Genomic DNA, 12,810 nt, shown 5'->3' on the forward strand with positions numbered 1-12,810 from the left:
AGAGTGTCTGTGGCAGGGAGCTGGGGATTAATGAACATAGGCACAGTCATGGAGAGCAGAAGCAGTGGGTGATACAGGTGAGCAGAACTCTGCAGCAGAGTTCAGATGCTTCGTCTGCATCAGGTGTGTGTGAGGCCTGGTGGGAGGAATGGCAGAGCCTCTGTGGTTGGGTTATGGGATCCTTGATGGGATCACAGCCAGGTGAGTGTAGTACATCATCCTTCTCTCTGGCACTGCTCACGCCTAACTTGTCACCCTGGCCAGGTCAGCTGAAGCAGCTCTCCATCCTCAAGGTGGACCAGAACCGGCTGACAGATGTGACAGAATCAATTGGGGACTGTGAAAATCTGTCTGAGCTCATCCTGACTGAGAACATGCTGACGGTGAGTACTCAGCAGCCACCTGCCTCTCCCATGCTCAGCCAGCTGCCAGGGATCCCTTCCCATCTTCTGCCCTCCGAGCTGAATTCCTGAGAGCGCTCCAGCTGCTTCTAGAGTTTCACCAAGTTCACAGACATTTGGAAGCTGCTTTCTCTCACTGATTTTTTTCCCTAAAACATTCTCTGGGGTAGCAGGGATGCTAGGATTGCCCATCCCAAAGACCATCCCGGCTGACAGGTGCAAGATCATATCCCAGGCTGCATTGGTGAGGGGTTTGGGATGGTGTGATTGGGAACAGCCCTGCTCCAAACTGCCTGTGGTTTGATTGATAAAACATAAGGATTGGGAATGGGCAGATAAACAGAAGGAAAGTCTTGACCAGTGGTGGTTGGAATGTGCTGTGCTGTGCTGAGGGGAAGAGTTGGCATGGCTCAGTCTGTGGGCCCAAAGGAAAACCTGTCCCAAAGATGTCCCGAAGAACGTTATCCCCAGTGCGTGTGCGGGGACGGAAGGCAGCTTGTTCCCCAGACCGAGGGCTTTGTGCCTTTTGCCTGTGCTGCTCTTTCCTCTTGCAATCACTGACTCGGCTCCTTCCCAGGCCTTGCCCAAGTCCCTGGGCAAGCTGGCCAAGCTGACAAACCTGAACGTGGACCGGAACCGGCTGACGGCGCTGCCAGCAGAGATTGGAGGCTGTGCCAACCTCAATGTCCTGTCCTTGCGGGACAACCGCCTGGCCCTGCTGCCCCCCGAGCTGGCCAACACCACTGAGCTCCATGTCCTGGATGTGGCTGGGAACAGGTGAGCAGCAGGAAGACACACAGGCTGGGAGGCTGCTGTGAGGGAGATGCTGGATCTGTGTGGATCCCAGGATCCACGGTGTGGAGGAGCCTGGGCTGGTTGCGGAAGGCTTGAGCTTTGCCTGTGAACCCCTTCTCTGTGTCACCTAAACACAGGGTAGAGGTAAGGCAGAAGTGTGAGGGCATTTTGTCATGTGTGAAATGGAGATCAGGGGAAATCCCTGGTCACTGGCTTCCTTTCCTTCCTGCAGATTTTGTGGGTTTGTGTTGTTAGTCCTCAGGTGAGTGGTGCCAAAGTCTCGTTCGTGGTGTGAAGGTGCCTGGGGGCTATTCTGAAAAGTCCTATGGTTCTGTTCACTGGGGTTGGTATTTTTGGAATTTGGTCAGCAGTTGGAAGCCGACCAGAGGTTCTGTGGTGAACATTCTATACTCTGGTCTGTGAGAGTATCGTTTTTCTGTTTCTAAACCCCTCCACACTGTTGGAGGGAGTTGTCCTGTGGTAAAGGCTGGTGAGGATGGGTTACTGGAGCCCAGTCCCCAGCCATGGACAAATCAGCTGTTCCAGTGGTGCAGGACTGAGGGATCCACAGCAGCTTGGCTCTGTCCCTCTCCGTTCAGGTGGAGCAGTCTGGAGCTGAGGTGAAGCTCTTTCCTGACCAGGTAAGTTTAACAAGCAGTTTGTTCTTCTCTTTTGCAGGCTGCAGAATTTGCCCTTTGCTTTAACAAATCTTAATCTGAAAGCCCTGTGGCTGGCAGAAAACCAGTCCCAGCCCATGCTGAAATTCCAGACCGAGGATGATGAAAAGACAGGAGAAAAGGTTCTCACTTGCTACCTGCTCCCCCAGCAGCCCTCTCCCAGCCTGGGTAAGAGCCTGCATCACAAGCACTGGCTGCAGAGCCTTGTGCTCGGGAGGGGGCTGAAGCCTTGAACCTTCTCTGCTGGGTTGGACTGTCCCTTACTGTGATTCCTGCAGCAGATCCAGGCTCTTGTATGGCTGGGACAGCTTTCCCAGGCAGTGATTGTTAAAAATGAGGAATTGCTTTCTGCCTGGTGATAAGGAAGCTGCAGCCTTATCTTTGAGTGTTCTGCTTGGATCTCCTGACCAAGCAGTTAATTTTCATTGTCCTGTCAGCATGGTATTCCTGCCTAATTCTACCTTTTTCTGTACTTCTTGGGTAAGGAGTGCTAGAGCTGCAGCATCAGACACTTCTGTAGAGGCTGCTGTAGGTCTGGTGGGAGATGTACAGAAGGTGACAGGATGTTGAGGCCACAGCCTTTGTCCTCAAGGCCTCTGATGCCATGGGCAGATACAACTGAAGTGCCCTAATGGGATGAGAACTGTCTTCCATCTAAGTCTACAACCCTGCTCTTCCCAAAAGGAGCTCCCACTGTGTCTCTTTCTTCCCAGAGAACCTCCTGCAGAACAGCGTGGATGAGAGCTGGACAGACACCAACTTAAACAGAGTCAGCGTGATCCAGTTCCTGGATGAACCTAAAGGAGATGATGACGAGGAGTCTGGCGCTGAGAGACGAGTAAGAAATTCCTGGAGGCTTGTTGGCTCTCTGTGGAAGCACAGGGACAAGCTAAGCTTTCTGAAGATGGGGAGCCACTGTGGTGTCCATGTTTCACCTTGTGACACTGCTGTAGGCGTGTGCAGGATTTCCACGGTCTGAAGGCTGTTTGGTGCCCTGAGGAGCCAAGCAGGAGTGAAAGGAATGAATTCCCTGGGAGCCGTGGTACAGAGTCATATCTTGAGGTTCTTCTATGGGAGTGGAGCACTAACGTGCCCAGGGAGCACTCGAGTTGTCCAGAGATCCCAACAGAGCACTGTCAGGATAGGGTTTTAGCTCACCCCCCTCATGGGGAAAGGCTGCCCAGCCAAACCCAGGCCATCCCCATCCCTCCAAGCATGGAGCCAGTGCAGCCCACACTGTAGAGTGTCCTGTTGGTAAAGTAAGTACTAAACACTGTAGGCAGCCTCAAAACCTGCAAGAGATCATTGTGCTTTCAGTGCAGATGCAAAGGCCAGGATAGAAGTTTCCAGCAAGTGCTCTGAGGGTTTCCGTCTCTTGTGGATTTTTTTTCCTTTTTATTTTATGGAAAGTCATCCTTGAGATCTGAATCCCTCTAATGAACGATGATTGCAGCTGTCCTGGCGGTGTGTGTGTGTGCTGCTGGCATTGGGAGGTTTGGGGGTTTTTTGAATTGTTTTAACATTGTTACTAGTTTTAGAATGCTGGTTTTCTTCACTCTTTAGCTGGGATGGAACTCACTAAGCAGCACCAATTCTGGTGCATTTGGGCTTGGCAGACCTGTTAAGTAACTCCAGAGGAATTAGGAAGATATCCCAAATCTGTTCCAGAGGAGTTTCTGTCTTGACAGTTTTTCATTTACTAAGCCTGAAACACCATTTTAAACTTCCTATCATTCTTCCCAAACCTTCTATTAGCTGGAGAGCAGGATGATGTCCAGAGGAAGTTCTCAGTGTTCCCTGCCTCCTCCCAGCTGCAGGCTGTGTAAGAACTGGAGCAGATCCTGCAGCAGGATGTGTTGGTTGCATCCCCTTGGGGCTCTTGCTCCCTGATAAAGGTGTTCGTTACCTGCAGAGGTTCATTCCCAAGGCCTGGCACGTGCTGCCAGGGCTGGAATCCCCTTCCTGAGGGTTTCACTTTGTCAGGGCCTGCAGCGCCGAGCCACCCCTCACCCTAGCGAGCTGAAGGTGATGAAGAAGGTGATTGAAGTTCGGCGCAATGAGGTGAACGCTGCAAAGGCTGATGTCAACCCGAACTCTCCCAACTCGGAAGTGAGTGCTGGGCACTGGGGAATGGATAACCATAGAGAACATGGGATCATGGAATGGTTTGGGTTGGAAGGAATCTTACAGACCATCAAGTTCCACCTCCATGCCAGGGGCACAGACATTTTCCACTAGGAACATGTAGCATATGTGGGAAATGGGGAGGTAGAAAGGACTGACATTTGGGAAGGATTGGGAGGGACTGAGAATGGATTGCCTGGGAGGGTTGGAAATCTGCCTTGAGGTGTCATGGGGGCCTGTGAAATAGAGCAAGAGATGGAACCAGGAGACAAGGGGAATTGTGTGTGTCAGTGCCAGTTTTGTCGTAGCACAGGGAGAGGAAGAGAAGGCTCTGATATTCCCAGTAAAGAATGACGGGAATAGAGCACTTGGTGGAGGCACCTTGCTGCCCTGGTGGGAGGCTGAGAATAAATGCCTACACAGGAGGTGGAACAGGGAGGACCCAGGTCACATGGAGGAAGCTCAGGAGGGGAAGCTGTGGGCAAGCTGAGGAAAAGGTGGTTCTGTTGGTGCTGGGCTGTTCACACCTCACACCAGTCACACTGTGTGGCTCCATCTGCTGCTCTGGGTTCCGTCCTGACCATCACGACCATTTTCTCAGGAGAAGAGGCTAAGTGCCACATCAAATCGCAGCGAGGACTCCCACCTGTCCACCAGCACCGCCTCTGCGGACTGCAGGGCAGAGGAGAGGGACCGGGGCTGGCCCAACGGGCAGGTGCCCGATGCGCGGGAGTTGGAGAAGGAGGTGAAGCCCAGAGTGGAAGAGGAGCGCAAGGAAGCTGCTGACCAGGAGGAGGAAGATGTGGAAGTGGAATACAATGAGGTAGGAGCCTGGGAACTGCAGCAGGGTCACGAGAAAAAGTGGAAGGACTTGGAAGTTTCAGAGGAAGTGGGAAATAGATGTACAGGTAAATCCATGTGGGATTTGGTCATCGCTGGAGGCAGATCCAGGCCGTGGAAGGCAGTACAAGCAGAGACTGGGGCAGTTTGTGGGAGCTGCACGCGTGGGAGACTGGGGTGGACAGGATGGGAGCCAGGCAGGCTGTGGGAAAACTGGGGTGACAGTGACAGGTTTGAATGCCCTCCATCCCTGGAGCTGACAGAAGCATGTCTGGGGGAAGGCGTGGTTATGGAAAAAGGCAAGGATGGGGAAATGGTAACACATTCCTGCATTTTCCTGAGCACACAAGCAGTGACACTGGCTCTGCCTGTGCTGGGAGAGGGGTCACAGGGACAGCAGGGTCCTCTGTTCCGTGAGGCTCACGGCATGTCTGCGGCTTTGCTATCACAGCCGACCGTACACTTCGCTGAGGACACGCTGATACGGAGTGAGGATGAGGATGAGGATGAAGAGCGACCGTTCCCAGTGGAGAAACAGAGGCTTATTCGCAAGGACACGCCCCACTATAAGAAACACTTCAAGATCACTAAACTGCCCAAGCCAGAGGCAGTGGTGGCACTTCTGCAGGGGCTGAACAGCGATGGGGTCCCCAAAGAGGAAGAGGAGTTGGGAGGCTGCAATAATAACACAGAGCCTGAGGATCAGGAGGAAGCATGGGATGAGGATGACAGAAAGAATGCAGCTTTGTCTGCTCAGCCATCTGTGAAGGTAAGGTCTTGCGGGGCAGGGGACGGTCAGAGGGATGCAGACCTGCCCTCTGCTCCTGTGACCAAGCAGCCAGGTTGATGTGGTACTGATGAAACCACTGGCAAGAGGCTCCTGCACTTCGGGATGTGCTGAGGGTGGGAGAGCTGAAGGTCCTTGGGGGCTCATAGGGTTGTCAAAGAGCTGTGCCATGTTGCTATGTCTGACACCTTCACTGTATCCAGGTCCTTGCACCATCCCCATTCCATATACTGTTCCCTGTGCTGCAGGAACAGTTCTCTGTCTCATCACTGCTGGGTTCTGAGCCTCCTCCTCACTCGCTGGTTGTTGCTGCTGGTTCACAGGAGGATGAGCTAATATCCCTGGGTGGATTCAATCTTTGGCATTTGGGCCACTGACACTTGTTGGCACAGTGCTTCCTGGAGCATGTAAGTGCAGCCAGGAGTGTGCCCCTCCCTGTGCTTCCACCCAGACACAGCCTGATGGAGGGTGCGTTGAGATTTCGGGGAGCTTGTGCTCTGAAGTTTTGGCCTTACTGGTTATACTGGGGCTTAAGAAATAGGGGATCCTTGGCTCTCTTCAGCTGAACCACCACGTTTGGTTAGGGACACACAGAGGTTCCTGCTTGAGGAAGTTGCTTGCAATGGAATAGGAATATGTGGATGAGGGACACTTCATGAGATCAGCCCAATTCTCAGCCAAGCTGGTTTGAGGATTTTTAATTGTATTTGGTGGGCAGAGGTCAGGATGTGGCTGAGTCTCCATCACAGTCTGACATCAACAAATCTCATGGGTGAGATGTGGGTCTCCAGGTGTGGAAGGTGCTGGAGTAAAACCTGCTTCTGCTGTAACTGCACATGCTCCAGGGTGCTGGGATAATTCCCATCCCTGCTGGAGCTCAGGTTGCCCACGGAAAGGTCCTTTCCCTCACTTGGCTGTGAAGCCTTTCCCTCAGTGGATGCTTGCTTTGCTCTGCTTAAGCCGATGCAGCTCATCCTGTGCTCCCCAGGGATGAGACATGCAGTTTTCCCACTGTTGGTGAAGTTCCTCAGAAGGAATGTTTGAAACTGTCCCAAGTCCCCTTCATCCAAGACCTACCATACTTGGGAATGCCCTCACCCGAAAAGGTTGTTTTAGCTGGGGACTCAGAGCTGAGGAAGCACTGACCCACTGGCAGAGCCTGTGATGTCTGCTCAGGGGTGAGGTACCTGTCAGAAATTACCCTGGTTGTCAGCTTAACCTTCTGCCTGGGACTCAGTTCTCCTTTCTGTAGGGCTGGGTTGGATGCCTGCTCCATGAAGACATTTATGAGTTGCCTCCTGAGCTGCATTCCTGGAGTGGGGATGTAGGGACCAGTGTCCCTGTGCAGGGAGGCTTGTGCAAGAGGTATATTGAAGGAGGAGGCAGGACAGGCTGTGCAGGAGGCTGAATCCTAAAACCAGAGGGTTTTGTTGCAAGGACAGTTGGTTTTCAGAAGAAATCCTGAGGCTTCTTGTGCTTGGGAGCAGGATCCCAGGTGCCTGTCAGGATGTACTTTTTCACCAGAGAAAGGGATTGGTGCAGTTGAGTTTGGGATTGCTCATTCCTGTGCAGCAACTTGTGGCACCACAGGCTCCTTGGTGCCTTCTCCTGTGTTTAACCCTTCCTTCTTCTTGGAGTGACCTGGTATGGAGGGAGTGAGGTCAGCTAGTGGTGGTCAGCTCAGGGGTCATGACCTCAGGGTGCCAGCATGAACAAAACCTGGCCTTAGGGATGCCCCTTGGCAGGAGTGTGCTGGCACTGGGCACTCTGGGAGCCCATGAGCAGCCCTGGCAGTAGTGAGCTGGTGAGCAGGAGTGGGGGCTCTGGTGCTGAGGGGTCAACTCTGGAGCTGGGATGTGAGTGAGCTCAGCTCTGGAGCTGTGGTGGTCAGGAGTGACTCCGGGAGTGGGTTCAGCTTCGGAGCTGTGGTGGTCAGGAGTGGCTCCAGGATTGGGTTCAGCTCCGGAGCTATGGTGGTCAGGAGTGACTCCGGGAGTGGGTTCAGCTTCGGAGCTGTGGTGGTCAGGAATGGCTCCAGGATTGGGTTCAGCTCTGGAGCTGTGGTGGTCAGGAGTGACTCTGGGACTCGGTTCAGCTCCGGAGCTGTGGTGGTCAGGCGTGACTCTGGGAGTGGGTTCAGCTCCAGAGCTGTGGTGGTCAGGAATGACTCCGGGAGCAGGTTCAGCTCTGGAGCTGTGGTGGTCAGGAGTGACTCCGGGAGTCGGTTCAGCTTTGGAGCTGTGGTGGTCAGGAGTGACTCCGGGAGTGGGTTCAGCTCTGGAGCTGTGGTGGTCAGGAGTGACTCCAGAAGCGGGTTCAGCTCCGGAGCTGTGGTGGTCAGGAGTGACTCGGGGCGTGGGTTCAGCTCTGGAGCTGTGGTGGTCAGGAGTGACTCGGGGCGCGGGTTCAGCTCTGGAGCTGTGGTGGTCAGGAATGACTCCGGGAGCAGGTTCAGCTCTGGAGCTGCGGGGGTCAGGAATGACTCCGGGGGGCGGAGCTCTGGAGCTGCGGTGGTCAGGAATGACTCCGGGAGCAGGTTCAGCTCTGGAGCTGCGGTGGTCAGGAATGACTCCGGGAGCAGGTTCAGCTCTGGAGCTGCGGTGGTCAGGAGTGACTCCGGGAGTGGGTGCAGCTCTGGAGCTGTGGTGGTCAGGAATGACTCCGGGAGCAGGTTCAGCTCCGGAGCTGTGGTGGTCAGGAATGACTCGGGGCGTGGGTTCAGCTCTGGAGCTGCGGTGGTCAGGAGTGACTCCGGGAGTGGGTTCAGCTCTGGAGCTGTGGTGGTCAGGAGTGACTCCGGGAGTGGGTTCAGCTCTGGAGCTGTGGTGGTCAGGAGTGACTCCGGGAGCTGGATCAGCTCCGGCGTGGCGTGCGTGTGTTGGGTGGTGGTGGTGGTCGTGGTGGCGGGTTTGGTTGATGCTCCACTAATCCGCATGCCTCTTTGCTGGTTCCTGTCCTAACAGGGGGTGTCGTTTGATCAAGCCAATAATCTGCTGATTGAACCTGCTCGCATTGAGGAGGAAGAGGTCTGTACCACTCCTACTGTTCTCTCTCTGCCAAAAATCATCCAGCCTGCTTGATTTGCTTCCCAGCCTCACCCATTGTTGTAGGGGGAACTCTGATCTCTCTGGGTCAAGTGGCTTCTGGACCTGGCTGATCACAAACACGATGATTGTTTCCTCCTTGCTTTACCCTTTTCCTCCTTTCCCATCCTTGAGGTGAGAGTGGCTGCTGCAGAGCAGGAGTGAGATGGAAAGGATGTAAAAACCAAAGGGGCTGAGGTGGGAAGTTCGGTTCCTATTTGCTGTGTGTTGGTGGAGAAGTGGAATTAAATAAATAGAAATTTCTGGACGTGTGGGTAACCCTGGAGGAGCAGAGACCTCAAGGATCATCTGAGTGCTGTGTACTGACCCTTTGGTAAAAGGAGGAGGATCTCACTCAGGACACTGTGCCACTGCCTGAGGAAAGTGGGCTGGAGCCAATGATTTGTGCATCTCCTGAAGCCTCCCTCAGATCCCTTCAAGGTTTCACATGCAGCACCTTGAGGTGTCAGAAGGGGGCAGGTGGCATCAAAGGGATCACAAAGCCCCTGGCATGGGGACAGTGTCTGTACTAAGGGTTAAAGGCCTGTGGCTGGCTGACTGGCTCATCCTCTGTCTGTGATCAGCTTCCTGCATTTGTCTCGAGGTTTTCAGTGCCTGGTCAGTGCCTGATCTATGGGGTCAGTACTTTTCTGCAGGCAGGTTTCCAGGGAGCTGCTGGAAGCAGAGTGCTCCTGCCGCTGGCAAGAGGCAGAAACTGCATCCATGTTGACAGCTCACACGGAGATTTCTCCCGTAGGACAGACAGTACAGGGCCACCACACCCGTGTGCCACCTGGCACTGTTGGCCTGGGCATCTCTGAGAACTTGGCTCTGCTATTCCCTCAGGTGTAAAATGGAGACTTTTCTTGGTTTTGGAGTAAGGCTTTCCAGGAGGGAGGTGACAAATCCTTTCCACCAGGCAGAACATGAGCTGGCTCAGGTGTGGTCCCCTGTTAGTGGGTCCTGAAGATTTCTCCATCTTTCTACATCTCTAGGTCCCTAAAAACCACATTAGTATTTATTGAATTTCTCTTTTATGTAATCTTCTGTCACTGAGGGTAAAACAACTTAGCCTGGTGTTTCATGATTACTCTTCCCGTTCCTTTGGGAAGTCACTGTTCCCAGACATTCTCTCCAGCTGTTGGACATCCTGCTCCATTTGCAGAATTTTCCTTGGGGGGCTGTGCCCCAGAAACCTCAGTCTTGTACTGGGATACAGTCTGCCCACCTCTTCCTTTACTCCTGCCCTTGCTGCACCTACATCTGATGGAAGGACCTAGAACTCCTTCCCTGGAAGCGTTCACCATTCCTGGAGGTGTTCAAGAAATGCCTGAACATGGCACTCATTGCATTGGTCTGGTTAACAGAGTTGGTTGGGGATTTGTCACAGGTGGGACTTGATGATCTTAGAGGTCTCTTCCAACCTAAATGATTCTGTGATTCCTGGGTGTGGCTGGTTGGAGACCCCACACTGGCTCTGATGTCTGCTCAGCACAGCCCCCTTTGCACGGATCTGTTCCGTACTGTGAGGAAGAACATGGGTATGCAGCTCCCAAGGACCAGCATGCTAGAGAACCCCCAGACTGGCGGTGGTAGCTGAAGTCAAGAGCAGACCAGCTTTGGGAAGTTGGTTTGAAATACTTGATTGTCCTACAGCTCTGGGGAGTGCTCAGCAAGGAACCTTCAACTAGACCAGGTTGCTCCAAGCCCTGACCAGCCTGTCCTTGAATGCTTCCAAATGGCATCTGCCTGCTGTTTCCAGGGATGATTCCTTGAGAAGAATCAGTGGGCTGATGGAACTGAGCCAAGAGCGTTGCAGAGCAGAGAGCCTGGTGCCCTTGAGCAGCACAGTTTTAAGTTCACTATACTGCTATCACATTCCTTATATGATTTAATACAGCCCTGAGAGAAAAGGGACTACTGATTCCTGATTGTGTGTTCCCTAATCCTCAACCATAGTCGTGAGCTGGAGACTGAGCTTGTTGGAGCAGACCTGGAGAGCCATGCCCAACTTCTGCCAGCACACCCAACATTGGTACACCCAGAGCTCCTGTTGCTGTTGGTGCCAACGGGGCTCTGCTGCACTGAAAGAGTAACTTTGTTGAAGTGTGTGATATCTGATGGTGGATATCTGGATTCCAGGGCTGGCTCTGTTCCCAGTGTTTTGTCTCCACCCCCATGTGCCTTACAGAAGTGACTGTACTGGGATGTAGAGGAGAAAAGCAGCTTATTGAGCACCTGTTTGATGGCATGAGGTTAGACCTGAACTCTGTTTTCAGATTGTTCTGATGGAGTAGCCTGGAAAGCTTCTGCACAGGTTGCAGGAGCAGTGGAAGGAGGGTCCCAAACTGTGTTTCAGTGCCCGATGCCGCTTTGTTGTAGCAGTGGCTGGTGTCATCCACATCCTTGGGTGTGCCCAGCCTTAACCCATGTCCTGCAGAGCCCCTGCAGGTCCAGGAGCTACAGAAGATTCTGCACTGCCGAAGCTTCTGCTGCCAGGGGACATGGACGGGGTTTTGTCTCTTGTTCTGCCCAAGGTTTCCTGGACAGAAGGCGCTGCCATTCTGCTCCCTGGGGAGGAGCAAAGGTGTCCGAAGATCCTGGATGTTAACTTCCTTGCTGCTGCTGCTGCTCAGGTGTTACATCCCATTGCTCTGCCGTCAGGAGTGAGTGGAATCTTCTCCTTGAAGAAGTTTTATCGTGTGGAAACTGCTCAGGAGTTGTCACCATTTGTGTTGGAATGCCAGCCTCAAGCCTGGCACCAGTTAGTATTTGCCAGCAGCAGATGTGACAGCACAGCCTGGTCCTGGAGCATCCTGTGCTCAAAGGGTTCAGTTTTGGAAAGGCTGGCATATGTCATGTGGAACATCGGGATGTGCTGGGAGCCATCCTGTGCCTCCTGGAGCATCCCCTGCTCAGGGATTCAGCTGTGGAAAGGCCAGCACATGTAGTGGGGACCACTGGGATGTGCTGGGAGCCATCCTGGCCCTCTGCATGGGGCTGCTCATTGCTGCTCCACATGTGGAGCTCTTCCCCTTGCTCTGGTTTTTCATTTTTGGGGTGTGTGCTTCATTAGGGCATTGTCAGGCTTGGAATTCTTATGCAGCAAATTTGATTTTCCCACAATGTGACCCATAAATTTTAAACCCAGAAAAGTTTAATAAACCTCTTGTGTAGTGCTGGAGAGGTCACATCACCTCTGTTTGCTCACCTGACTTAACTGGAATATGACAGAGTGGAGTCCTTTTGATGTTAAGAAAAGATACAACACTTCAATTCTCTCATTTAATTTTTAAGATGATCTGAGTTCCTACTGAGCGAAGAAAAATGTGCCATATTTTCTGTTTTAATGTGTCTGGCTTTTACTTTGTTGCCATCAAAATGTTTTTATGACCTTTTCCTACTGGGTTGAAGGGCCCTCGGTGTTCTTTATAGAATCATAGAATGGTTTGGGTTAGAAGGGACCTTTTAAGTGTCACCCAGTGCCCCCCCCCTGCCATTGGCAGGGGCACCTTTCACTATCCCAGGTTGTTCCCTGCCCTGTCTGACCTGGCCTTAAACACTTCCAGGGATGGAGCAGCTACAGCTTTTCTGGGCAACTGGGACCAGTGTTCTGCCACCTTTCCTAGGCCTCCAGTTTGGAGGTGGGATTGTGATCTCGAGGTGGGATTGTGATCTCTTCCTGTAAATGTACAGCTTCACATTCGGACCTGTTAAGGCACGATTTGGACACAAGTCACCCACAAAGTGTCGCAGATTGAAGACTGTTTGAGTGATTGCTGCTGGTTCATCATCACTGATCCCTGTTTCAGTTGCAAGTTTTATCTGATCCAGAGTCCTTTAAGGACTAAGGAGCAAAGTGTGGAATGATTTCTCACACAAATGCAGGACTATCTGCAGTTTCCTTTCCCTGCTCCAAGAGTAGGGCAAGATCATTTTGGTTCCACTCTGTCACGCAATCATCTTGTTGGCTTTCACAGAGAGAGCAGAAAGCAGCAGAGAAGCAATTGATGGAGAGACAATTACGTGTTTAAACACAGTGCTACAGCAAATGCAGTTCTCGCTTCTGCATTAGGCAGGTGCCTTGTGTGTATCAGACATGG

At 52.7% G+C, this 12,810-nt stretch overlaps 1 protein-coding gene across 1 annotated transcript in view; it reads left to right on the forward strand.

The window, feature by feature from the left end:
• SCRIB (scribbled planar cell polarity protein) overlaps positions 1–12,810 on the forward strand; it is a 94,361-nt gene that overhangs the window by 22,541 nt on the left and 59,010 nt on the right. The window contains exons 9-16 of the mRNA XM_017733815.1: positions 265–383; positions 979–1,178; positions 1,875–2,041; positions 2,587–2,711; positions 3,857–3,982; positions 4,599–4,820; positions 5,289–5,606; positions 8,588–8,650. Coding sequence (XP_017589304.1) covers positions 265–383; positions 979–1,178; positions 1,875–2,041; positions 2,587–2,711; positions 3,857–3,982; positions 4,599–4,820; positions 5,289–5,606; positions 8,588–8,650 — 1,340 coding nt within the window. The remainder of the gene's footprint in view (positions 1–264; positions 384–978; positions 1,179–1,874; positions 2,042–2,586; positions 2,712–3,856; positions 3,983–4,598; positions 4,821–5,288; positions 5,607–8,587; positions 8,651–12,810) is intronic.

Source organism: Corvus brachyrhynchos, unplaced genomic scaffold (genome assembly GCF_000691975.1).
Source record: "Corvus brachyrhynchos isolate BGI_N302 unplaced genomic scaffold, ASM69197v1 scaffold275, whole genome shotgun sequence".
NCBI lineage: Eukaryota > Metazoa > Chordata > Aves > Passeriformes > Corvidae > Corvus > Corvus brachyrhynchos.